This window comes from Anolis carolinensis, chromosome 1, assembly GCF_035594765.1.
Source record: "Anolis carolinensis isolate JA03-04 chromosome 1, rAnoCar3.1.pri, whole genome shotgun sequence".
NCBI lineage: Eukaryota > Metazoa > Chordata > Lepidosauria > Squamata > Dactyloidae > Anolis > Anolis carolinensis.
The window spans coordinates 155,019,232-155,046,793 of record NC_085841.1 but is presented as its reverse complement, the minus strand read 5'-3'; the positions used below and the strand labels follow the sequence as shown (position 1 = coordinate 155,046,793).

The window sequence follows — 27,562 nt, the reverse complement described above, 5'->3', positions numbered from 1 at the left end:
CATATAACCCAGAATATCAAGGCAGATAATCCACAATATTTTATTTGAATCGGGTTATCAGAGTCCACACTTACTCCTTAGTGAGTCATCTACTTAACTCTGACAGAAAGTGTGTGTCCCTGTTGGTGGTTAGACTTCTCAGCAGTGTTTAATACCATATATCATGATATCCTTCTGGAACAACCTGGTTGTGGGGAGGGGCGTTGGGAATTGGAAGCATTGCATTGCAATGGTTTTGGTCTTATTTCTCATGCAGGTTTTATTTGCTCTGGGATAGCTGCTCTTATAAAAAGGAGTTGTTATATGGGATATCAGAAGATGCCATTCAATCTCCTGTGTTTTTCAACATCTACATCAGTGGTTCCCAACCTTTGGGCCTCTAGGTGTTTTGGACTTCAACTCTTAGAAATCCCAGCCAAATTATCATCTGTTAGGAACTATGTGAGCTGAAGTCCAAAACACCTGGAGCCCCAAAAGTTGGGAACCATTGATCTATATGAAACTGCTGGAAGAATGATCTGAAGACATGGGGCGGGGTGCTGTCAGTACACTGATGACACCCAAATATATTTGTCCATGTCTTCAAAAACAGCCTTAGCTGAGAACAGTGTATCTCTTCTGAATGAATTTCTGGAGGAAGAAATGGACTGGGTGAAGAAAAAACACATTGAAACTAAATCCAGACAAGGCTGAGATTCCTACTATCAGGGGTCCTCACCTGGGGTTGAAGATGTATTAGCCAGTCCTGGATGGGTGTATACTTCTCCTGAAAGACTGCATTTGCAATTTGAGAGTGGTCCTGGATCCATCTCTCCAAATAACCAGACAAATGTGATGGCCAGGAGTGCTTGTTATCTGTTTTGCCTAGTACACCAGCTGCTCCCCATCCTTGAATTGAAAGATGTAAAGATTGTAGTGCAAGTGTTGGTCACTTCAAGGCTGGACTTCTGCAATGTGCTACCTCTATACCAAATTTTGAAACACAGATTAGCTCAAAATATAGTAGCCAAAGTGAACATATCACACCAGTATTAAATCACTCCACTGATTGCCAGTTACTTTCTGGGCAAAGTACAGTGTTGAATATTACCATTAAAACCCTACATGCTTTGAGTCCAGGTTACCTGCAGGATCACTCCCCCCCTATACTACTGTCCTTTGGGAAATGTTTGCTTTAACCAGCTAAGACTTGACTGGCAACTGTAACCCAGGAAATTTTCATCTGCCTGAAAATATTCAACAGCTAAACATGCTGTCTGAATTTTTTTGTAAAAAACTATATTTTCTGGAAAGTTTATCTAATCTATTTTAAACGATTAATTTTAAATTGATATTTTTGTGTAAATGAATGATTTTTTATGTGTAATGGTTAATCTTATGTTTGTGTTCTTAATTTTTAAAACAATTTTATGCATTTTAGTTATATGTTGCATTTTAATCTGTTGTAGCCTGCCTTGAGCCTTAGGGAGAGGTGGGTAAGAAATAACATTAATTCTCATGATTAATTTTCATGTTGGAAATGTTATATATTTTGTAGTGTGTGGATGACAGAATAGCTATGTTTTCTACTGCAAAGCTACTTATAGTATACATAATCAAAATTATTGTTGAAGGCTTTCATGGTCAGAATCACTGGATTGTTGTGAGTTTTCCAGGCTGCATGGCCATGTTCAAGAAGCATTATTTCCTGATGTTTCGCCCACATCTATGGCAGGCATCCTCAGAAGTTGTGAGGTATATTGGAAACTAAGCAAAGGAGGTTTATATATCTGTGGAGGGTGGTTAATTTTATTTTCATAATTTCATCCACTTTTTTACATTGCTTAAGCATTAAAATTAGTACAATGTAAAGAGAAATATTATGTAGTGTTGCACTTGGATGTGACATTGAGAGATAGCTTACATTGCAGTGGTAAAGGATACTATTTTTACAGATATGTTTAATATTTGATGTGGTGATATGAGTTGCAAGAAATATTAAAGGGTTTCTTAGGTCTGCATTTTATTTTGAGGAGAGGCGAATAGGAGTGATAAAACTGTGTCTAATGCTATAATCCTATATATAATCCTAAGAAGTCCAACTGAGTTCAGTGAATCACCTTCATGGTGAATGTTGCATAGAATTGAAGCCTAACTTGAGCATAAATGTTTCAGATACAGCCAGGGCCATAGCGTATTGTGAAGAGTAGTTCCATAACACAAAATAATTTAGAAATCAGGCTCTATCAATAAACTTCAGTGGACACTCAAGACAGAAAATCTTCAGTGGACACTCATGGGGATTTGGTTAACCAGTTAAAATTCATGAGTAAACCAGGGTTTTTTTTAAACCTGAAAGTTGAACTCCTACCCCCCCCCCCCCCCCCCGCTTTCTTGGCTACAGCCCTGGGTACAGCACATTTGTACAGAGATGGTTACAGTGAAAATGTTTCATAGTATACTATTTACAAAACATATGAACTCTCTGATCTTCCCCAGTAACTGGCATTTTTGTACTCTTGTTGGCATCCATCAGTGGTATTTTTTTCTGAAAGATCTCCTGAATTCAGTATTTCAAACTATTCATTTAAGTCATTGTGCTAAGAAATGTAAGATTTCTCTGTTTTATGCTTAAAACATATAGGAATTCTTGTATCTTGAGGATTTCACTCCTAACTAAAGGATTAAAAGTCATATTTTGGGCCATTTTGGTTTCACAGACTCTGTAATAACTGTGAATATATTAATCACTTCATCTTACTATTTTAAAATGGCTTTCATACCTGAACAAACAAGATTTCAGACTTGTTCTTGCTTCATGCCTGTGCTTGAGAATCACCTGTACTTGAAATTTATGCATGTGTTTATTCCACATCTCATCCTGCCTGGGCTTGAAATGTATGTGTTTGTTTATTCCACTTCTTGTCATATCTTTCCTTCAAGGACCACAAAATTACATGCAAAGTTTCTCCTTATGTCATCTGTGTAACAATTTGGTGATATGGGAAATAATTGGTCCCAAGTTAAGAGTTTCTTGACCAGACTGGGCTGTGATCCCAATCTTCTCTTTATATTATTGGTTAACTAAAATTGTTTCAAGTTAAAGTTCTTGGATGCAAGACAGTTCTAGAGCATACATTGAGCTCTTTTTATTTCTCTTTGCCTGCTGCCCTCTCTCCAAAAAGCCTCAAGGAATAACTTAGCTTTCAAATAGTTTGCAGCCCCCCCCATTGTTTTTATTTTTTTCAATACCTGAAGTATCTTTCTGACTCATCACATGTTTATTTTGTTTAAAAGAGGCTTTTTAAAGTTGCCCATCCTTTTAGGACCTCAGAGACACAGAATTGCTCTCGGGATATGACCCAGTTGCTCACCCTAGTCTAAGGTCATATTTCTAATTGTGCTTACTTTAAAGTAAGCTAAGTTGAAACGAATGTAATGTACTTCCATTAATGTGTTTATAATTGGGCTGTAAACTTGCAACATCACCATAAACCTGTACCTTTGTTAACCTTGAAGAATTGCTTATCAATACAGAGCTTTGAAAGATGTCAAAACTTATTAGATGAGCGTTGTTACAATAGTCCAGAAGATGAATGTATTATTTGATTTGCCAGATCACCAATTTACTACATTTTCAGTTGCTATTATGGATCAAGGAATGAGAATGTTTGATTGAAGTGATATTGTTGTTTTCTGGTACTGTTGAAAGAAAAAATACAGTAGATAATTTAGCTGATTTATTTTTTAGGTTATATCACTTTGTCTAGTTTAAACAGAAAGAGCTATTGAGATCATATTTGAAAAAATAAACTTCAGTTTAAGGTTTTGCATTGTATTTAAAACTATGCAGAGGAGCAAAATAATGATAAAGGGTTGCACTTTTATCTGATGTATAATTTTTAATCCAAGATACAATTATGTTTAATTTTATTGTTAAATACTATTGTGTTTGCAGCGGAAAAATGAGCAGTCCCAAGTAATTCAGTTCTGAGTTTTTCTATAGGTAGATTTAGATAGTCATTCTAGATGTTTGTTTTACTTGCCCATTGTTCTGGGCTTTTTCACAAGCTAACAATAATACTATGGTGCTCCGTTTAGGATAACTGAAACATTAGAAATTTATTTCATCCTTCATTCTGGCTAATGCTGTGATGTAAATTCTCATGTTTAGTTATCTTGTTTGCAAAAGAAAACTTGCTACTCAGGAGAAAATATGAACAAAATCCTTCCTGAATCTTAAGTAGAGGTCAACTATCATGCATTAGACATAACCAATTTTAAGAGTGATTGTAAAGTTTGAGTGCTGTCAAAATCATCTATGAAACCATCTCAACTGTGAGATTCAAAAGCTATATTTATTTTTTTACAAAAAAACTATGCTCTGTGAAAAACCATTGTTATTCAGATCATTCCAGCAATAAGGTGGCTGATATATGACCAAGATAATGTCAGCTAAGTAGCATTCCAATTTAATGTATTGGGAAGCTAATGGTCTCAGCTTGTCTTCAGAGAAACATTTGCTTGTTTTACGTATTTGGATTACTGTACATCTCAAAAGACCTGTAAAATTGGTAGCTAGCTTCTATTACAATGGTGTAATTAATTTCTTCCTACAAAAACGAGCTAGCATTGTGAATGACTGGATGAAGTATCTCTGTTTAGGCCTGAAAGATCACATAGATTTTGGCCTTGTGTAAGTTGACACCAAGTAAATATAAATATGTGGTGCTTGGGTGCCTCTTAATTATTGAAAGTTACATACAGGACTGACCTATCTGATAACCCAATGAACATACATGTTTCTATTAGTAAATGTTCAATGGAGTTTAAAGAACTCTAAAGATGAGTTCACTGATCAATGCTCCTGCTTTTTGCTGTGTGCATGGTGTAAAATCTAATTTAAAAAACGGTTCATCCTCCTAGATCACAAAAACCCATCACTTCATGCTGCCTACCTTAAATATTGGTTAGGATTTGTGGCAGCCGGCTACATCTCATTTTTCTTGTTGACATACTTTTCATCCTTCTTATGCAAGTGGGGCAATATCACTTTATAAGTAGAATCCTGTCTACAGGTCTCAAATACTATGTTTTTTCCTGTCCCTTGTCCTTGCTTATCCAACTTTCTGCTGTTGTCTCTTGTCTTACTAGCTTGGTTCTAGTCAATTCCACTCCCCAAACTCAGAAGCATGTTCTAGTATTTAGCCAATCGAGAGGCAAAGTAATTGATTCCTTAGGTAGAGAGTAATGTGAAAAAAATATTGCTTTGCACAGTGTATCCTTTATTACTCATTTAGAAACATCATGAGGGTTGTGCAACATCTTCATTAAAACAAGTTCAGGGTTTTCAATTCCCATTTAAAATTGAGCCTGACAGTTTCACATCCCAATCTCTGCCACATTTCACGACATTCTCTAAAGAGGACACGTTAACAAATGCCAGCTTTCTTAAACTTTCTTGAAACTGTATTATAGAAAAACCAAAAACATCTCTGAAAATTCTTGTAGCCTATTTTAAAATTTGCAATGCTTTGTGTAACAATCACTGGTTTTAATTACAGAACACTGAGTATGTTATTTCATCTCTACAGATAATGATGCAACAGGTTTTTCTTCCTTGTATACTGTATCAAATTAAACACTCCCACACTGCTCAAACAGGTTTCAAACCAGTTGTGTACCTTCACTTTCTACTTAGTCAGAATTATTCAGAATGTTTAATTAAGGGCTGAATTGCTTCATGAGCATACTTGTTTATTAGTAAAAGAACACCTCTGGCTAGTTCTGGCAGTTAGCTGTTTAAAATTAAAACACTAGAGTGCAGATGAATAAAAACGTTGCCCCCTCCCAAATTGATGAATGCAGGGTATCTGTATACTATATATTCTGCTTTGAATGCAAACTTGTTGCCTACAGGCCATTCAGAAATAATAGAAGTGTGATGTTCAAATTATATTATACTAGTGAAATCCAGACTGACAGGGTGGTTGATAACCACAGTTTTCCTTACAGACAGCATGTCTGTTATGTTTGATCTCACCTTGCAGTGTGCAATCCTTGGAGAGAGGAGAATGTGTTCTAAAGCACTTACTGGTTCTCACAGTAAAACTGGTGGTTCTCAAAATGTTCACCCCTCTGACCCCTTTTACATCTATATGCAGATGTCACCTCCCTGCCATCCCTGCTTGATACAGTTTATGAATAAAAACAGTTTGTTTTTCAGTGTGCATATTTTTGTTTGCACTTAAAAAAGAACATTTTATAAAGTATCTGCAAATACTTCTCTAGCCTGTTTTTGTAGTTATCCAGAGAAAAAGACCTCACTATCTTTATTGCATATATTCATATATATGCAATAAAGGGACAGGTTTTGCAGGCCAAAATTATGGATTTTGATATGACCTGTGAATAGGTTGTGTCACTTTATGGAAATCACCAATGCCCCCTTAGGAGGCTATTTTCCCATCCAGGCATTCAAGAAGACTGAAAAAAGAGAGAGAATAGAGGGGCCCATGTTTCTTTTAGCTTCTCCCAGGATGGACTAAACATCTGTCCCTCTCAGTGGATGGTAGGTCCTCCCATGCAGCCCATGAATCTTCTTCCCTCTACCTCCTTTCGGAGTAAGAGCAGAGGCTGTGCAGGGTTGCCCTATCATTCATTCACTGGTTCTTTTACTAGAAATGCATATACAGTAGAGTCTCACTTATCCCACATAAACGGGCCAGCAGAATGTTGGATAAGTGAAAATGTTGGATAATATGGAGGAATTAAGGAAAAGCCTATTAAACATCAAATTACAGAATGTGCTGTCATAAATAAAAGTGATTTGGTCATGTTCACATTACTCTCCTGGAGGGTAGCATTTCCCTATTCCCCTTTGGGGCCTCTGGAACTGCAAGGAGTCGGATAAGTGGAGGTCGGGTAAGTGGGACTCTACTGTATAGACAAAAGGTCCTGCCTCCACAGTTCATGGACCTGGAACTCCCAGGGTCAGGTTCTGCTTCACTGCTTTGTTGCTCTTGCCTGTGAGGGAGGGCATAATCTCGACAAACATGTCTTGTGAGAGGGGCCAGGGACATGATGTGGCCACATAGCAGTTTCAAGGCTCCAGCCAGCCCAGGACTCTCTATCTCTCGTTTCATGCCATTTTCTTTCCAGAGAGTATTCCAATCTCTGTCTTCCCCAAACTGGGTCATGTGGCAATTTGGCCCAGAGGGACCTGACGGAGGGAAGGGAAGGGACAGATGATCCACTTCCCTCTGCTCCAGTCTGGCTGAACCTCCTGCCCCTCTTCCTCTTGGGGCAAGGTTACTTGTGTTGTTGATATATGCTACTAGAGAGGCTGAAGGAAGATTGGGGCCACATGTTTTGTCTGGAGGTGATAGGGGCTCTAAAGCTAGGCTGATATAAAAAGGCATTCATGAAGCAGCAGTAAGAGTGGCCCCGTAAGCAACTATAATACCCCCCCCCCCGAGGGGCTGTGTCTCACATCTTAAGGATGTGGATGGCAAACCACATACATTATAACATTATCAGTGTAGTAAATGGTTGTATTTCCCATTATTTTTACATTGAAGCAGTTCTAACCTTTACTGAGCTCCCTTCTGAGGGGGAGGGAGGGGTTTATTCCTAGCTTCCTCAGGTGTGCTTTTGCCCAAATAATTCTACCCAAGCAGCTATAGGATTTAGAAAAAAGTTAGAAAAAAGTTTCCATGTTGTTAAAGTTAATGTATGTTTTTCTAAAACTATTAATGTGTGGGACTGGATTTTTTTTCTACTACTGCAATATTTATGCCCGGTGACTACAATGGTTCCCGACTTTCCTTGAAACACTACAGTTCAGCAGCTAATAGCTGTCACACTGGTTCTTGCCCAGGAAGAATGGCTTTGAGTAGCACAATTTTAGAATACAGTCCATAATCCTCTGTCAGATTGGCGTTTTCCATGCCAGAAATATAGGAATTCCACGTGGAAAAGTTTCTCTGGGGTCAGGGAACTTTGACTGGGCTAGTATTCAGTATTGTAAACTGGACTTAATGATTTTATAACTGTTGGGCTTTATGGGTTACAGTTATTAACAATTGGATATGGCCCCAAATACCTAATCTTCCATCCCAGTGATGTCCTAATCAAAGGTTTTCTGAGGAGGTGCAAATCAGGGGACTGTGAAATGATATAGTGCTGTCCTGGTTGTGAGACACAGGAAGAGAAGCAAATATGGCAGGACACTGGGGATGGGGGAGATTTGGTTTCTGTTCCTGATGTGCCACATGACTGGGAGAGTGTTGCCAATCTCATTTGCCAGTGCCCCCATCCGCAGCACCCTAGAAACCTTTCGGTACAAAATGCTGCTAAGATGAAGTGCCAAATTTTTGGAAGGTGGCATCATCAGACATAGTTTTGAAGATGGAATTCCATCATTGTAGCTATATCTGAAGATGCAGGATCTTGGCCTTCTACTCTATTGACTTAACAAAAAAATGACTAGTGTTTTTTTAAAGACACCTGAGATTTTAAAGTATTTGTCTTTATTTGTTTTAATTTATTATGGGGAAGATCTGGAAAAAGTGACAAATTCCTGTTTGCTAGGAGGAATTTTTAAGCACCAAAGACAAATTCTTATATTTGCAGTGCTTACGAAGACCACCGTTAAAACACACACACTGTATAATATTTTATTAACATGCACATTTTAGAGGTTGTGTGGCATGTAAATGTACATCACATGATCCTTGTTGGATGTTTTGAAGCTTCATTTGAGAAAACAATGCCACTTCCTCCTTACAATTTAAATGTTAGAACGTGCATAGGAAATTTCTGTAGCTTCTTGAAAAAGATATAATGCACCACTTTCATTTTTTCCATATCTTCTTTCAAGATAGGACTTCTAGGTTTGCGTATTATCTGAGTAAATCCCCATGGTTTGAAAAAAAAGCTGAGCATTTCCCCACACCTAATCAGGGTGAAAAAAAAGGGGAAAAATAATTCTATACCTCTGGGAAGTTGGTTAAAATGAAACTATCAGCTATTTCTTTTTTCCCCCCTAGAGAGATGATGGCAGTGATGGTAGTTTGAGTGATAGTCACATATCTCCTCCAGCCAAACGTACATTGAAACATGCTGATTCTGTATGCAAAGACAAATCAAAATCTCGCAGTACTGGGCAGCGAGAGGAATGGAGCGTCTCAACTGGACAGTCCCGGTAAGAATATCAAAAGTATTTAGACATTTTTTTCTAATGATATTCAGACAATTTTGTTAAACTCTGGAAATCCTTTTAAAAACATGAGCAATCTAGGTTTTTTCTTTTCATAGAAAGGTGTTACATGAACTTGTTGCTTAAATAGCTTCTCTGTGACATGTTAATTCCCATCACTAACATGTATCTGGTAGTAATATGAGCAGATGGAAATGAACTGTGTGTGTGTTTTGGGCAGGGAGGGAAGAGCTAGACTTTATAGTGTTGCTTTTTGTGGCACTCCTGTGTTTTTTTGTAACATGTAATTTCTGTGTTAGTTTCTGGTTTTTCCCAAAGTTTACAATTTTATGCATGCATGCATGAGACGTAGCTTGTTCCTCTTCCCTGTCCCTTTCCAGAACATTTTGTTACAAATGACAGAGCTTTGTTTGTGGAAATGGAGAAGAACAACTCCATCTGTTGCTTATATTAAAACATCTGGAATTTCTTGTGATTTCAGTGCAGTTGTGTCTCCATTGTGTAAATCCAAAACATTTATTTCAAACATTTATATGCAGCAGTTGAAAGCATTTGACTGTCTCAATGTTTGTTTGGTGTGTACCAAATAACACAATCCTATGCTTGAACTGTTAAACTGCTTGATGACAAGGGCCAGATTTTATCAAAGTAACACAGGCAAATTGTATTGACAAACATAAATATGACTTAGAGTTGTCTTCATCATGTTTTTATAGAATCATAGAATATTCATTTCGGGATCCTTTGTGAGATTTCTAGAAGCGAGCAGATGGGCACTGACATATGTTAGTTCCCACCAATAATGTTGAAATAGAATTTATGGGTCTCACTGCAGGTATTATTTCAACCTGATGGATCTTGCCCTCTGTGATATTTCTGAGCTATGTTCTAAACATTAATTGTGATAAATCAGGAGACATTTAATCAAAATCTGCACAACTAATGTACTGTATTTATGCTAAAAATAAACCCACTACAAAGATGCTGTTTCAAGCCTCTTTCTAAACTTCCTCTTGTTTTACTCATCCATTGCCACAGAATTCAGGTTAAAAGTTAGAAAGTGTGGGAGACTAGCATTTCATTGAAAGGCATATACAGAAGGAATCCAGTTAATGTAATAAAGGTTTAAAATATAACAGGCGTGTGTTTCAATATATATTTATAAAAAAGACATTTTGAAATGACAAAAAGATTACAAGATTAATGCCTACTAGTTATTTAACCAGTCATGTTCTGCACAAAATTAGAAAGATTTTCTGAGAAGTATTTTCTGTTGATAGCTCTTATCAAGTAGACCCACTTAATTTTTTCAGTTTGTGTGTTCATTGATCTGAAAACAATTCTAGAAGTAAAATGGATTCTGTAATAAGAGTTCTTACCGGTAATACTTTATCTCTCCCAAGATTTAAATATCCTTGAAGAATAGTTCAGTTCAAAACATGTGTATTTTGAAAATTTCATTGAATTTACTTTTCCTCACTCTGTCAAGTCATTTACTCTCGTTTCCACAAACTTCATGACCTTTGTTTTGGTGGACCCATCAATAATTGCAAGGGAGACAAAGTAGTTGTGATGACCCATGGGCCTTGTAGTCCTGCTCAGGACATTGTAATTCCTGATGAAGATGAAAACTTGGGTTTTTTACCTTCCCAGTCTGAACTGGATTCCTCTCAGCCAGATCTTTCCCAGGCAGATCTGGGAACCTTGCACCTGCAAGAAAGTTGTCTCCCAGAAGTATGTCAAACAAGCCCAGAGCCTACTTCTCCCGTGTTCTTGCGCCGGGAGTTTTGTAAACAACAGAGAAGTTTGGAATCAGCTTCGCGCAGGAGTGCGAGGATTGCAGCTAAGAATGTGGCCAATTAAGACTGCTTCTCGTGAGAATCTTTGGGGAGTCTCACATCTGGTCTCAGAGTTTAGCTTTCGGTTCTGATTCCCAGAGAACTGCTTCGGCGGGAAAGTTAGACTCTATTTAGGTGTTTTACCCGCGTAGTAACTTCGCGGAGTCAATTCGTCAGCCTACGGAGCGAGTTGTGTCTGGACAGCGCGCTCCGATTCAAGCCTCGCTCCTGCTCAAGCCTTGCCTTGCTATCCAGCCTTCGCCTTGCTTCCCAGCCTTTGTTTATCTACGGACTTTGCCTTGTTTCCCAGGATCAATCCTTGCCTTGTTCCACGGATTTTATCAAGTTATTCCACGGACCTTGTTCTTGTTCTTAGTTACCTTGTTCCACGTTCAAGCCTTGTTTCAAGTATCAAGTTATTTCCTAGCCTCGCTCAAGTTTCATGGACTAAAGGACCTTGTTATCTCCCCTCACTTTGCTTGGCAAAGTGAGTGTTTCGGTTATTGGATTACAACTTTGGACCTTAATATTTCTTATTGGACATTGCTTTTTTGGACTAATTCTGACCTTTCCTGAAAGGTCTAATTCTGGACTATTTTCTACACTTGTTTTTATTAACTTTATATATTCCTTCAATAAAGATATTAGATAGATTCTGGCCTCTGTGTATGGTTATTGGTGCTCTGCAGCCTGGGTCGTGACAGTTTGACTCCGCCACCCTAAGCACCAATTAACCTCGGCCAGAATGTCTACCGGAGTCGTACCTGGGCCGAGCGGCCAGCCGATTACCTACACCATCGACAAGGATGAGGTGGACCGAATCCGTGATAAGCTCAATGCACAGGATGGAGAAATAAGGGGTTTGAAGGAACGCGGAATTCGTCTTCCGGCCATGGCGTTGCCAACCAAGTTTACTGGAGAAGCTTCTAAGGTTCATGTCTTCCGTCGCCAATGTCAAGCTTATCTAGAGGCCCGTGCTGCCGAGTTTCCCCAAGAAGACATCAAAGTGGCATGGGTTTACAGTCTTCTAGACGGGCCAGCGGCCAGCTGGGCGACGGCACTGTACGACCAAGCCTCTCCACACCTAAGATCAGCGCAACACTTCTTGGACCACCTCAAGGAGACTTGGGGAATCGAGGACAATTTGGAGGCAGCCGGTCACAAACTCCGTCGCCTTTTCCAAGGAGACAGACCTATGTCTCAGTATATAGCCGAGTTCCGAGTGCTGGCCCACAACACCGGCTGGAACGATGTAGCCCTCAGGGGACAATTCCGGGAGGGTCTCAACATTGAAATGCTGGAAGAAATCTCCAAGGTGGATCCTCCCCAGACCCTCGAGGCACTCATTGATCAATGTTTACGGGCTGAAGTCATGATTGCCAACAGGAAACAGTGGGTTCGAGGCCAGGGCAGTAGAGCCGGGGCAAAACCCCCCGCTCCCGCCAGCGTTCAGCCACGTCCGGTCTGGAGACCCCCACCGCCAACCCCATACCCCAGAGGAGGCGAGGAGGTGCCGATGCAGTTGGGCAATGTGCGTCCCAGACTAGATGCCGCCGAGAAGGCCCGTCGTCAACGCTTAAACCTCTGCTGGTACTGCGGGAACGGGGGCCACTTCGCCAGAGAGTGCCCAGCCAAAGGGAAGCCTGCCGCCCGTCTTGCGGCGGCGTCCTCCACGGAGACGAAGACGTCTGAGCCGACTGGCACACAGCCGGCGGGGGAAGCCAACGACCGGGTGTAGAGAGGCTCGCCAACCCGGTCAAAAAATCCATCCAAGAGCCGCCAACCGGGGTCCTGTTCCTTCTCGTGGTCACATTATGGTCAGCAAAAAGGGGACCCGTCATGATCCACGCCATGATAGACTCTGGAGCTACCAACAATTTCATCGATAGAGAGTATGCCGACTCTCTGGGATTACAATATCATGATTTCAAGAATGCCCGTGTGGTGCAAGCCATAGACGGCCGCCCCCTCAAGACGGGCCCCGTAAGTCAGTGGTCGGAACCCACCAGGATGTGGATAAGGGAACATATGGAAGAGATTTCCTTCTTTGTTACCGAGGTCCCCCATTTCCCTGTGATTTTGGGAATTCCATGGCTGACTCTCCACGACCCTAACATCTCCTGGTCCAACAGAGAACTGCAGTTTGCTTCACCGTACTGCCAAAACCATTGCCTCGTAGCCAAGGTATGCCATGCCACAGACACCGAGCCCATCATCACCTTGCCAAAGAAGTACTCCGAGTATTGGGATGTATTCAATGAGAAAGAAGCCGAAAAATTACCCCCACATAGACCTTATGACTGTGCCATTGACTTGGTGGAGGGGGCCCCGATCCCGCGAGGGCATCTCTACTCCCTGACTGAACCAGAGCAAGAAGCTCTCAGGGAATTCCTAGAGACAAACCTTCGCAAGGGATTCATCAGACCCTCTCAATCCCCAGCCGCCTCCCCAGTGATGTTTGTGAAGAAGAAGTCAGGGGAACTACGCTTGGTGGTGGACTACAGAGCATTGAACAATATCACCAAGCGGAACAGCTATCCCCTGCCCTTAATCTCGGATCTACTGGATCGGCTTCGAGGAGCCAAGGTTTACACCAAGCTGGATCTTCGGGGGGCTTACAACTTAGTTCGCATCAGGGAAGGGGACGAGTGGAAGACCGCCTTCCAGACCAAATTCGGATTATTCGAGTCCCGAGTTATGAATTTCGGTTTATGCGGAGCCCCCGCAACGTTCCAGCATTTTGTCAATGACATTTTTCAGGACTATCTAGACAGGTTCTTGATAATCTACCTGGACGATTTTTTGGTGTTTTCTAGATCACAATCAGAACATGAGAACCACGTCAAAATGGTGTTACAACGATTGCGGGATCATGGACTTTATGCCAAGCTGGAAAAATGCGCCTTTGATCTACAAGAGGTAGATTTCCTTGGTTACCGCATCTCGCCTCTAGGGCTTTCCATGGATCCAGCCAAGGTTTCAGCAGTATTGGAATGGCGGGCGCCAACTAACAAGAAAGAGGTGCAGCGTTTCTTGGGGTTCGCGAACTATTACCGCAAGTTCATTCCAGATTTTGCCCGCTGGTCCGACCCCATCACTAGCTGCATCCGTGGAAAGCAGCCTTTCCGCTGGACTGATCAAGCAGAGAAAGGGTTCCAGCAACTAAAGAAACTATTCACCTCCCAGCCAATTCTACAGCACCCAAATCCTGGAACCCCTTTTGTGGTGCAAGCGGACGCCTCTGATGTGGCAATTGGGGCTGTACTCTTACAACCGGTGGGAGATCACCTCCATCCCTGTGCCTTTTATTCTCGTCAACTAACCACACCAGAGAGGAATTACACCATTTGGGAAAAAGAACTACTGGCCATAAAGGCAGCCTTTGAAACTTGGAGACATTGGCTAGAAGGGGCCAAATTTCCCATTGAAGTCCACACTGATCATCGTAATCTAGAACATCTAAGAACTGCCCGCAACTAAATCAGAGGCAGCAACGTTGGGCTTTATTCTTTGAACGTTTCAACTTCCAGATCCATTATGTGACCCCAGCCCAAACCAAGCAAGCAGACGCCCTGTCACGTAAACCGGAATACGCTGCAGGACGCAAGGAGACCTTTGAATCCCAACTGCTACAACCCGAGAACTTTGCCACGCTCACGGTGGGGAACACCAAATCCATTCCCATTGGTTCAACTTCCCCTACTCCAGGACCCATCGGTGCTCAAGAAATCAGGGCTAGTCAGCAAGCAGATGCCTGGGCGCAGGACCAACTTCGCCAAGGTCTGCATTTTCCCTTTTCGCTTAAAGATGGGCTGCTCTGCTATAGAAATCATGTTTATATCCCACCCGGACCGGGCAGGGAAAAAGCGCTTCGTCTGTGTCATGACTGCAAACCAGCAGGACACTTCGGACTATTTAAAACTATGCATTTGATCCTAAGGGATTTTTGGTGGCCCAAGATCCGCAAGGATGTGGAAAAATATGTCAACACCTGCCCAGTATGCCAGCGCTCCAAGATACGAAGGGAGAAGCCCTCAGGGCTTTTACACCCCCTTCCTACCCCATCTCGCCCATGGGAAATAATTTCCGCGGATTTCATCACTGACCTACCACCTTCCTGTGGATTCACCACGATCTTGGTGGTGGTGGACCTTTTCACCAAGTTAGCCCATTTCATTCCCTGCGAAGGCCTCCCCACGGCCAAAGAAACTGCGGATCTATTTCTTCAACATGTTTTCAGACTACATGGATTGCCCAAGAGTTTAGTCACAGACCGTAGATCTCAATTCACCTCTCGTTTTTGGAAGGCACTACAAAAACTATTGGGCATAGACTCTCGCTTATCTTCAGCTCATCATCCCCAAACAGATGGGCAAACGGAGCGCACCAATGCCACTTTGGAGCAGTATCTTCGCTGTTATGTAAACTACCAACAGGACAATTGGGCTTCTCTGTTACCACTGTCTGAGTTTGCCTACAACAATGGAGTTCAAGCTTCTACAAAAGAAACGCCGTTCTTTGCAAACTACGGCTTCCATCCACGTTTCTTCCCCCCTGTCATTGAAACTTCAGAAGTTCCCGCAGCAGAGGATTGGCTGCAGGAACTCACAGCGGTGCAACAACTTTTGCTCCAGCAACTGGACCAAGCCAAGGAGGACTATAAACGCCACGCTGACAAACATCGCCAGCCGGGCCTCGAAATCAAGGTAGGAGATCGGGTTTTCCTGTCCACTCGCTTTCTGCCCTCCCACCGCCCTTGCCGGAAGTTAGATGCCCGTTTCATTGGCCCCTATCCAGTGGTGGCGCAATTAAACCCCGTGACTTTCAAACTCCAACTTCCGCGTTCAATGCGCATTCACCCAGTGTTTCACCGTTCCCTGCTCCTTCCGGCGGATGGTGTGCGACCTGATACAGACCAACCGGCCCCCCCTCCTGTTTTGATGAATGGGGAGGAGGAGTTCGAGGTTGAGGACATTTTGGATTCTCGCTTTCACCGCCGCCGCCTACAATATCTCATTGACTGGGTGGGTTTTGGCCCTGAGGAACGCTCTTGGGAAGACGCCTCCACAGTCCATGCTCCTGATCTAACCCGTCGCTTTCATCTGACCTATCCCACCAAACCGCGACCTCGCGCCTCGGGGAGAGGGCCCCAGTTTGGGAGGGGCCTTGAGGAGGGGGATAGTGTGATGACCCATGGGCCTTGTAGTCCTGCTCAGGACATTGTAATTCCTGATGAAGATGAAAACTTGGGTTTTTTACCTTCCCAGTCTGAACTGGATTCCTCTCAGCCAGATCTTTCCCAGGCAGATCTGGGAACCTTGCACCTGCAAGAAAGTTGTCTCCCAGAAGTATGTCAAACAAGCCCAGAGCCTACTTCTCCCGTGTTCTTGCGCCGGGAGTTTTGTAAACAACAGAGAAGTTTGGAATCAGCTTCGCGCAGGAGTGCGAGGATTGCAGCTAAGAATGTGGCCAATTAAGACTGCTTCTCGTGAGAATCTTTGGGGAGTCTCACATCTGGTCTCAGAGTTTAGCTTTCGGTTCTGATTCCCAGAGAACTGCTTCGGCGGGAAAGTTAGACTCTATTTAGGTGTTTTACCCGCGTAGTAACTTCGCGGAGTCAATTCGTCAGCCTACGGAGCGAGTTGTGTCTGGACAGCGCGCTCCGATTCAAGCCTCGCTCCTGCTCAAGCCTTGCCTTGCTATCCAGCCTTCGCCTTGCTTCCCAGCCTTTGTTTATCTACGGACTTTGCCTTGTTTCCCAGGATCAATCCTTGCCTTGTTCCACGGATTTTATCAAGTTATTCCACGGACCTTGTTCTTGTTCTTAGTTACCTTGTTCCACGTTCAAGCCTTGTTTCAAGTATCAAGTTATTTCCTAGCCTCGCTCAAGTTTCATGGACTAAAGGACCTTGTTATCTCCCCTCACTTTGCTTGGCAAAGTGAGTGTTTCGGTTATTGGATTACAACTTTGGACCTTAATATTTCTTATTGGACATTGCTTTTTTGGACTAATTCTGACCTTTCCTGAAAGGTCTAATTCTGGACTATTTTCTACACTTGTTTTTATTAACTTTATATATTCCTTCAATAAAGATATTAGATAGATTCTGGCCTCTGTGTATGGTTATTGGTGCTCTGCAGCCTGGGTCGTGACAGTAGTATGATTCTTATCAGAACTAATTACATTCGTTACATTATAGGAATTGAAGGGTAGTGCCAAGATGCTGCCATTCCTGCTCTTGGGTTATAAATGTCATTTCCTGATTGGTTCAATGATAAAAACATGGGAAAAGTGTATTAAACTGCAAAAACTTGGCTTTTGCGAGACATCCTGCAGCACATTTTGCTATAGTTTTTCAATTAATATGTTGTCGAGTCTCAACCAATTTAACATAATTTGTGATAATGACAAAAACAAAGATTCTGCAGTATAACAACTACTTTCAAAGTAAGTACAGTAGAGTCTCACTTATCCAAGCTTAACTTATCCAAGGTTCTGTATTATCCAAGGCAGTCTGCCTTTTAGTAGTCATTGTTTTTGTAGTAAATGTTGCAATGTTTTGGTGCTAAATTTGTAAATACAGTAATTACTACATAACATTACTGTGTATTGAACTGCTTTTTCTGTCAATTTCTTGTAAAACATGATGTTTTGGTGCTTAATTTGTAAAATCATAATGTAATTTGATGTTTAATAGGTTTTTTTCTTAATCCCCCCTTATTATCCAAGATTTTCACTTATCCAATGTTCTGCCGGCCCGTTTATCTTGGATAAGTGAGACTCTACTGTACTGCACAGGAAATAATACTTTCAAATCAGGAACATAAAATGTTTCAAATTCTGTTACATAGTGTTACTTGACTGCAATGTGGTCCACAAAGTATTGTCTGTACTGATTGGTAGCTGTTATCTAAGATTTCATTGAGTGTCTTGTGCCTTTTTTCCTTTGATTTCCCCAGTTTTTGTAATTATTTTGTCAGAATATGTGAGTTTGAGACACAAGTTAACACATTTTTGCATGGAATAGAAACATGCTGTCACAGTAAAGAGCTGTAATGTGTATTTCAGAATTATCATTAAGATGATTTCTTAATTTCTCTTCAGGGTTTTATTAAATCGTTCTGTCTGATGCACAGAGTGTAAATGTAGTTATCAAGTGTTCCAACTTACACAGAACTCCTTTTCTTTGACTCAAAATTTCTACAAGCACAGATTTTTTTTCTATAGGCCTACCAACGGTAAAACTACGATCATCCAGGATCTTATCCTGGATGAGCGGGCAGACCTGGCGTGCATAACGGAGACCTGGTTGGACGAGGCTGGGGGTGTTAATTTCACCAAGCTTTGTCCACCAGGCTATACCGTGCAGCATCAACCAAGATTTGGAGGACGGGGAGGAGTGGTCACAGTGGTCTATATGGAGTCCATCCCCCTGATCAGATGCCCCATCCTGCAGTCAACCTCGTTTGAATGTGTTCATCTGAGGGTAGGGAGCTGGGACAGTTTAGGGATTCTGTTAGTGTACCGACCACCCCGCTGCACTACAGTCTCCCTGCCTGAGCTAGCGGGGGTGGTCTCAGGCCTGCATTGGAGTCCCAACGGCTCATTGTGCTGGGGGACTTCAATGTCCATGCTGAGACCACTCTGTCTGGGGCAGCTCAGGACTTCATGGCTGCCATGACAACCATGGGGCTGTCCCAACTAGTATCTGGCCTTACCCACAGAGCTGGGCATATGCTTGACTTGGTTTTCTGCCAGGGATGGGAGGAAGGTGGCGGTGTGGAGGAGCTTACCATCGCTCTGTTGCCATGGACCGACCATCACCTGGTCAGGTTTAGGCTCACTGCGCCCCCCAACCTCTGCAGCGGTGGAGGACCTATTAAAATGGTCCGCCCCAGGAGACTTATGGATCCGGATGGATTCCTGACGGCTCTTGGGGAGTTTCCCGCCACCTCGGCTGGTGACTCTGTCGATGCTCTGGTCGCTCTCTGGAACAAGGAGGCGGCCAGGGCAGTAGACACGATCGCTCCGGAACGTCCCCTCTCGAGTACCCAAGCTAAACCATCTCCTTGGTTTACTGAGGAGCTGGCAGCGATGAAGCGAAAGAAGAGGGGACTAGAGGGCGTGTGGCGTTCAGAGCCGAACAGGTCAAACGGAACATGGCTATGCTCCTATCTTAGGACATATGCCGCGGCAATAGATGCTGTAAAGAACGTTTTCTTTGCAGCTAATATTCCATCCGCAAAAAACCGGAGCTGTTCCGAGTTGTCAGAGGTTTGTTATATCCTGCCCCTGGGGACGGGGTCCCTGACAACTCAGCAGCCCGCTGTGAAGCATTTGCTCAGTTCTTACGGACAAAGTCGCTTCGATCCGCTCTGGCTTTGACACCATATTAACGGCAGTCTCTGAGGATGTGGCACGAGCACCTGCTTGTCCCATTTTGATGGATTCCTTTCAATTGGTTCAGCCTGAGGATGTGGACAAGGTGCTTGGAAAGATGAGAGCTACCACATGCATCCTAGACCCCTGCCCATCCTGGCTGGTGAGAGAAGCCAGAGGGGGATTGGTCGAGTGGGTGAAGGTGGTGGTGAATGCCTCCCTTCGGGAAGGCATATTTCCAGCGAGCCTTAAATTGGCTGTGATCAAACTGCTGTTGAAGAAGCCATCACTGGACCCCACTCAATTGGAGAACTTTCGGCCTATTTCAAATCTCCCCTTTTTGGGCAAGGCCGTGGAATGTGTGGTGGCTTCACAACTCCAGGCATTCTTATAAGACTTATAAAGCCCTAAATGGTTCTGGCCCAATCTGCTTGTCTGAACGTATCTCCTCCTATGAGCCAGCAAGAACCCTGAGATCATCTGGAGAGGCCCTGCTCTCAGTCCCGCCTGCCTCGGAGGTGCGGCTGGTGGGAACGAGGGACAGGGCCTTCTCAGTGGTGGCTCCCCGGCTGTGGAACACTCTCCCAAGAGATATGCGATAAATTCCAACCTTGCTAGGCTTTAGAAAAGTCCTAAAAACATGGCTGTGTGCCCAGACGTTTAATCAATAAATGGCAAAGATGACACGGACTGAACTACGGACAAAGCAAAAGCTAAAATATTGACTTACTTCTCTGTGTTCTTGTATAAGATGCATATTGCTACCAAATTGTTTTTTCTGATTACTGTTTTATATGGAATTACAAAGTTACATCATAAGGTTATGTTTTGTACATTTAGAGATTGGGGTAAAAAGCACAATGTGAAATGTAGTTTTAGTGTAAACAATTAACATGTTTTGCAAATCTTATTTCTTAGGTTAAATTCTCAATCTGGTGCTACCTTACCAAATGGGCGTAGTTTATGTAAGTATTTCACATTGCATTTGTATTTCTTGTGTCCTTCAACCCATAGATGTTTTTTAAAAACTTGCACCTTTTATCTTCTGATGTCTGCAATGTTTATCTGGCATCTCAAAGAAACCCCATTGCTAACCTTTGGTCAGCTGGAAAATTGGTTGTAGAGGGGTTTGCAGCCTTTCAGACCAGGATTTTGCAATGTGTGTAGAGAATAGATTGGAAGAGGGAAATATGCTCCCATGGTTGCTGGATTATATTGTTTTGCCAGCAGAAGTCCAGTACCATTGCTATGCTTTTCCTTTTGACAACTTTCCCACATTTTTGTAATACTAGCTAAGAATGCTTTTTAGTTTGTAGAAATTAGAGTAAACATGAAAGATAGTAGTATACATATGCAATAAAAGGAAATGGTTTTATTTTTACATTATTATTTTTAAAATTTGAGTTACGAAAGATAAATGGTTTTTGCTTTTAAAAAAACAATCCCTCACTAAATATCTATTAAAATTAAATAAATATATCTATTAAAATTAAATAAATAACCAAAAGACACCAAAGGGTGTCTATATCTTAACTAAGAGAATTAGCGTCCTCTTCAACGTTAATGTAATTGAACCTACAATGAAATGAGAGCAGAAAACAGATGCCTAGAATGTTTACTAAAATGCTTTCCCCTGAAGATTAAATTTTTAACTTAAAACTTTCAGCTCTCAAAAGCTGTTCCCTTCGTGGAGAGAAAAAGGGAGATGGGGACCATGCTTGCATAAATGGAGGCAGAGAAATCAGAAAAAGCTGTCGATCCAGGAAAAACAGATTTGAAAGCTTGAATCAAAGTTTACTATTTGACCAGCTAGTAAACAGGTATGTTAGAATATGGCAATAACAATATTTTTCAATGCAATTGTTTTGTTATAATTGAAGTCTTTTACAATTCAGAATGATGCTCTATGAAGCTTTGTTACATTATCATTTGCAAATATTTGTCCTGGTGATAATGCAAAATTGTAAGCATGTTGAATGTTTGTTTAATTATTACATCTTATATCTGTGTTTCCTTTTTAAACACTTCGATAAGTTTCTGTTTAGCAAGGATTTTGAGCCTCCTTTGTTTCTTTAGCACTTTCTGGTTATGCACAAAATCATCAAAACTATAGCTTATTAGCTATTTGTCTGTAGATTTTATATTTGGAGACTGCATTGTGTTCCAGTTTTTATTATTTAATGTTTATATTGAATTGTGCATATCTTATGAAAGCAGCTGGTTTTCATTTTCTTCTAGAAATCAGTGACAAATGATGAAAGTTATGATTCATGTGCAAAATCTTATCTTAAAGCTTCCACTATGCACAGTGAAACCAATGAAAAAAATCAGCTATGTTTTTGTGGGTGGATTATTTGAAGGAATGGGACAAATGAATAAATAGCTTCCTTTTCAAGTTCACTCTCATTTTCTTTCCAGCACTGTATACGGCTTATATATTCTATAGGGCAGGGGTGGGAATTCCCATAAACATCATTGTCATTGATATATTTATATAGTGCTCTCAGTGTACAATTGTTAATTTGATAGTGCCCTTATGCTTACAGTCTAAAAAAATTGTGCAGCTTTCCAAATGTTGCACTGCAGAACTCAGCAACCCTGGTCAATATAGCCAATGGTGAGGACGGCTAAGAGTCGCACTCCAGCAATGTCTGGGGGGCTAAATGATTGCTTCTCCTCGGGTAGGGTGTATCATCCTGCCCAGTGAGCATAATGCCAAATCACTTCATAGAGAGAGAGAGAGGGGGGGGGGAATCTTTTCTAACATATGTATTCTTAAAGGAATACTGGATAGGCCTGATCTTAAGAGACTGATGGGTTTCAGATTTTCAGGAAGTATTTGCCCAAGATTCTGGGGAAAGAAAATATCAGATTTTGAAATTTTGTGATATCAGCTTCAGAAGCTCTTAGCATCTTTTTATCAGCTAGGCAGCTGTCTTGTTTTACCCTTCTTTGTAATCTTTTCTGACCTTTCAAATAATATCAAATAGGGCTGATCACTGTTTTGAGCCTCCAGACTATTTTCAGTAGGTCTTAGCCATTTGTATCTGTTTTGGAACACTTTGGAGTATTTTGCTTTTTTATCTTTCACGGTATTACAAAATGTTATTGGTTTGATTAGGAGCTGCGGTGGCGCAATGGGTTAAACCTTGTGCCGATTTGAATCCGCGAGATGGGGTGAGCTCCCATCTGTCAGCCCTAGCTTGCCATTCGGGAACATGAGAGACGTCTCCCGCAGGATGGTAATACATCTGAGTGTCCCCTGGGCAACGTCTCTGTAGACGGCTGTTTCTCTCACACCAGAAGCGACTTTAATTGCTTCTGACACAATTTAAAAAAATTAATTTGATAAAAGCTGATTCAAAATGTGTGTTCATTTTAGTATCTGAAGCAAAAGCGCTACGAACTACGAGAGACACTCTTATGGGCTATATTTTCATTTATCCTCAACTATTTCAATGTACCTGTAACAAGAGGCATAAAGATTACTTTGTTCCCAATGAGGAAAGGGAGGAATTGTCACAAATGTCCCACTTTTCTGCAGCCACTGTGCCTTAAAAAACCTACTTTGGAGAGCTGGGGTTACTCATAATAGGAGTGAAGATGATTCTACCAGAGTGATCTTTTGCTAGATCAAAAGTCTTCCATGGACAGAAGAACCCTTTTGTTGTTGGAAGGACTGGTTATATTCCAGCCCATTGTATAAAACCTGGTGAATTTATTATTCTGAAAACAGAGTAATGTTTCATATTTGTATTTGTATATTTTAGTACTGCTGAAGCTGTTCTTCAGGAAATGGACAATATTAACATCAGAAGGAATAGGCGATCAGGTGAAGTGGAACGTTTGCGCATGTGGACAGATACAGAATTTGTAAGTTTTATTTCTAATAACCCTACATTTGAAATACCATGCAGTACTCAATTATATTTAAGCACTGGATGTATTTTATATGTCACATTTAAAACATACATTAATAAAATATTGAACGTCATTAATTTTAAAGAGAAATCATGCTGTCTTTTTTATGAATACTCATCACTTGTAGAGCAGAAGAAGAAAGGAATATTTAATGCAGCATGCTAGGTAAAAACGTAAGGAAAAATATTTCAACAATAGCAATGTTAAAGTGGATGTAGATTCTCACATAATATGTATTAGTCTGACCCAGTTTATTGCTTGCATTGTTATAAAGTGTATATGCACATGGGTAATCAAGAAGCAGTACCATCCCTGTGATACCTTAAAGAAACCCACATTATTTTGTAACGACTTTTTGTTAACTGATGGGTCTATGGACTGTAATAAATTGTTGTTGTATGAAAATGTTCTGCAACTCTGTTGAAATACAGTTACAACTGTGTGGTTAAATGGAAAACAGCTGAGGAAGCAACAAGCCTTCCCGTTTTATGAGCTGGCTAAATTGCACAGAGCTGCTCCTCCCAGGAAACCCATTGGGTTGAGAGGAAGCTGTGGCTCTGTGACATGGAATCCAATAGTCTGTCATTCAGTGGTGCCTCGTTTTAGAGCAGCAACTGCTTGTACTTGTGGCAAATTTAGAGAATTCAGACATGACAAGCAAGGTTCTTGTGATTGCAAGTCCCACCATGCAGAATGGGCTCACACCCTCAACTGGAATGCTGGCTGAAATAGTGAGCCTCAGGGTTATAAAAATCAAATACCTTTATATGTCATAAACATTGAGGATGCATGGATAGATACATGGCATTATTTGTTTCTTAGTGCCCATATGTGTTGCTGTACTTCCAGAAAAAGATGGAAAGTTGGAATACCCAGTAATCTGATTAAATCTCCAACAAATCACACACATACACACACACACACACGCACGCACACCTGTGGTCTACATTATTCTCCCTCTCTCTCTCTCTTAAAACATGTTAATATTTTCCAGAGTGATTGAGATTTAGAATATATAAAAATTGATAATTTAAAAGACATTTAAACCATTCAAGCTCCCAAACCGTATGTGTCTGCTGTCTCTTCTATTTTTCTGGAAGACTATCCCAGAGAGTACCTAGATGCCTATGGATGGATGAGCAGGTGCTGTTTACATGTGTACTTTTTAAGGACAGCTATAAACTTGTGGTGCACTACGAGGCAAATGTGAAATGTTTACCTAACTTGAGGTTTAGTTTAATGAACTAAATTCAAGAGTAGACACATTACATTTAAAATAAGATTCTTATTCATTCAGAGAATACTTTTTTAGGAATCTCTAAGTTCTCTGGATTGATTCAATTATCAGATTCTGGCAGTTGACCATAGAGTTGCCTCGGAGGACCAGAGGTGTTCTATTGTCTAAAAATATTTTTATTTGTATTTTTCTTCTTTAGAGGTGTGCTCTGCCCTTATGCTTCATTAAAAGTAGAGGGCCTATTCTGTCTGTGTGCATGTGTATATATATATATGTATGTATCCGTCTGTTTGTCTGATATATATGTAGATACACATGCACTTTTTTATTAGCGAGCCAGCATGCTTTATTGGCTTAATCCTTGGGCCATGACTCTGGAGAACAAGTTTCAAATCCCCCATTTCCCATGAAAACACATTGTGTGACTTTGGGCCAGTCATATTCTCTCAGCCTCAAAGGAAAGTAATGACAAACTTCTTCTGGACAAATCTTACCAAGCAAAGTGTGAAAGATTTGCCTAAGGCTCGCCTTAAGTTCAAAATGACCAGAAGACACAACAACAAATTATTAAAATATCAAATTATTAAAATAAAAATTAAAGTTATCTAGAAAGTAACTCAAATTTTATCTTCTGACATGTTATTGATTGCTTTAATAAATGTAAATTAATACATTTAGGCAATCAATTTGGGGGACAATATTGGTAATTTAAAAATTTTAAGTTGTAATTTAAATCACTCTCTTGATTTAAGTTAGTGCTTCTTAATTTATCTGATGTGGGGGAATGGCATTTTCCACCTTGAATGTGTCAGAGACTAGTACCGTATATGTGTTCTTTGCTACAATTGTTTCTTTTCTGAAAACTCAATGGACCAGCAGCCAGAAGCTTTTGAACTGGCACTACTTCGTGGACCTCTACAGAAGTACCACCTATTTAAACAGTGACTTAAATCAATGTTATAAACTTGTTTTAAATCAATTCACTCTGCCAGGATCTAGGCAGATAACCGTGTAGTTTTGAAATCAAACCTTTACATTTTACTGTATACAGTGCCAATTATTCTGGGATACCTTTATTCTAGGAAAACATGGATATGTATTCACGTGTGAAAAGAAGGAGGAAATCATTGAGGAGAAATAGTTATGGAATCCAAAACCACCATGAAGTTTCCACAGAAGGGGAAGAAGAAGGTAATGATGGTAGAATTTAGATACGCATTACTGGAAATAATTGTAAAACAAATAAAATTCCTGCTGTATTATATCAAATCTTGGGCATCCCCCCCAATAAAGGCTCTAAAAAGATGTTATGTCTTGGAATTAATTGTTCCCTAGGATCGCAAGTTTTTTGAAGTTCATGCTCTTTGTTAATGGCATGACGGTTTCAGTTTGGGGAGACCTTGTTCTCCCTATTTGTTTTGGAAGGAGTGGTTTAAAAAGTGTGCTGGTCTCATTGAAACAAGGGATTTAAAGATGACGTAGATCCCCTTGAAATAAGAGGTTTACAGGTGTGTTGGTCTCCTTGAGAGTAGGGGTTTAAAGCTGGTGCAGGTCCCCTTATTTTTTCCACCAAAAAGCGGGTTGCATTTTGGAGTTAAAAATTCCTTTATTTCCACAGTTGAAGCTCCAAAAAGAGGGCTGTGTCTATGAATCGATGGCATCCTAGATTGAATGAAATACAGTAATATTCACAGACTTGGGTTATTTGTATTTTGAAAACCAAAATACAATTTTATGTACACATATTCAGCTTGTCCAGGTTTGAAATTCTTTTCAAAATCTACATGGAACAAGTGAGTGAAGTCATTTGGATTACATGGGGTATATGTGGGCAATGCAGAACTCTCTTTTTCCTTTTCCTGATCTATTCGTGGTGAGGTAGTTGAGGGCCAAATTAGGAAGGTCCCTAGGTAAAAAGTAGAGTGCGTTCTTTATGTATGAAAGATTTTGGGATTTTCAGATAGGGCTGATTATTGGTTTTTGGTACTGGTTTAAGATACAGTTTTCAGTCTTTAAACTCCAATATACAGTAGAGTCTCGCTTATCCAACATAAACGGGCTGACAGAACATTGGATAAGCAAAAATGTTGGATAATAAAGAGGGATTAAGGAAAAACCTATTAAACATCAAGTTACGTTATGATTTTACAAATCAAGCACCAAAACATTATATTTTATAAAAAACTGACAGAAAAAGCAGTTCAATACTTGGTAACGTTTTGTAGTAATTACTGTATTTATGAATTTAACACCAAACCATCACAATGTATTGAAAACATTGACTACAAAAACATTGACTACTAAAAGGCAGACTGCGTTGGATAATACAGAACGTTGGATAAGCGAGACTCTACTGTGGTTTGGGACAATTTTATCTGAATGAAAACTCATACCTATGTAACTTTGTTTGATTTGTTATGTGTTTTATTATCATTTATACTATTGTCTTGTTGTAAGCTGCTCCGAGTCCCTTTGGGAGGTGGGGCGGGATATAAAAATAAAGCTCCATTACTTTATTCATTCATAAGCTTGCTTGAGCGTTAAGATTCTTGTTTTAGGCCCTGATCTCTGGCACAACCTAAAGAGCTATTAGCTTGGTAGATACATGGCTATATACCCTTTTACATAATCAACAAGAGAAATACATGGTGCTATACTTTTTTGCACAATGTGTATGGTTGAACTAAATAAAATCGTAAGCTGCCAGGGTGTTTTAAAAAATCAGTTCAGCAGTTTAAGTGTTGAAATTGTAAGTGTTCTTGTGTGTTCAGAAGCTTGTAAGGTATCTTTTAAAGGCAGCTTCGTTTGAAATGTGGGTTAGTAGTCTGTTAACTGTAGCAAATATTTTTATAGCACTTGTTAGAAAATTCGTCCTGAGATATTGCAGAAAATACTCTGACCTACTTATACATTTCATTAAATACATTCATTTGTATATGAAGAGGACTCCTTTACAAGATGTTACACAAGAGTTTTGTGAGGACATT

At 40.7% G+C, this 27,562-nt stretch overlaps 1 protein-coding gene across 2 annotated transcripts in view; it reads left to right on the top strand.

The window, feature by feature from the left end:
• The window catches only part of atad2b (ATPase family AAA domain containing 2B), a 93,599-nt gene that overhangs the window by 7,080 nt on the left and 58,957 nt on the right, over positions 1–27,562 (top strand). For both annotated transcript variants that reach the window (XM_062969112.1, XM_062969110.1), the window contains exons 2-6: positions 9,030–9,184; positions 20,336–20,382; positions 21,084–21,237; positions 23,188–23,290; positions 25,658–25,766. In XM_062969112.1, coding sequence (XP_062825182.1) covers positions 9,030–9,184; positions 20,336–20,382; positions 21,084–21,237; positions 23,188–23,290; positions 25,658–25,766 — 568 coding nt within the window. The remainder of the gene's footprint in view (positions 1–9,029; positions 9,185–20,335; positions 20,383–21,083; positions 21,238–23,187; positions 23,291–25,657; positions 25,767–27,562) is intronic.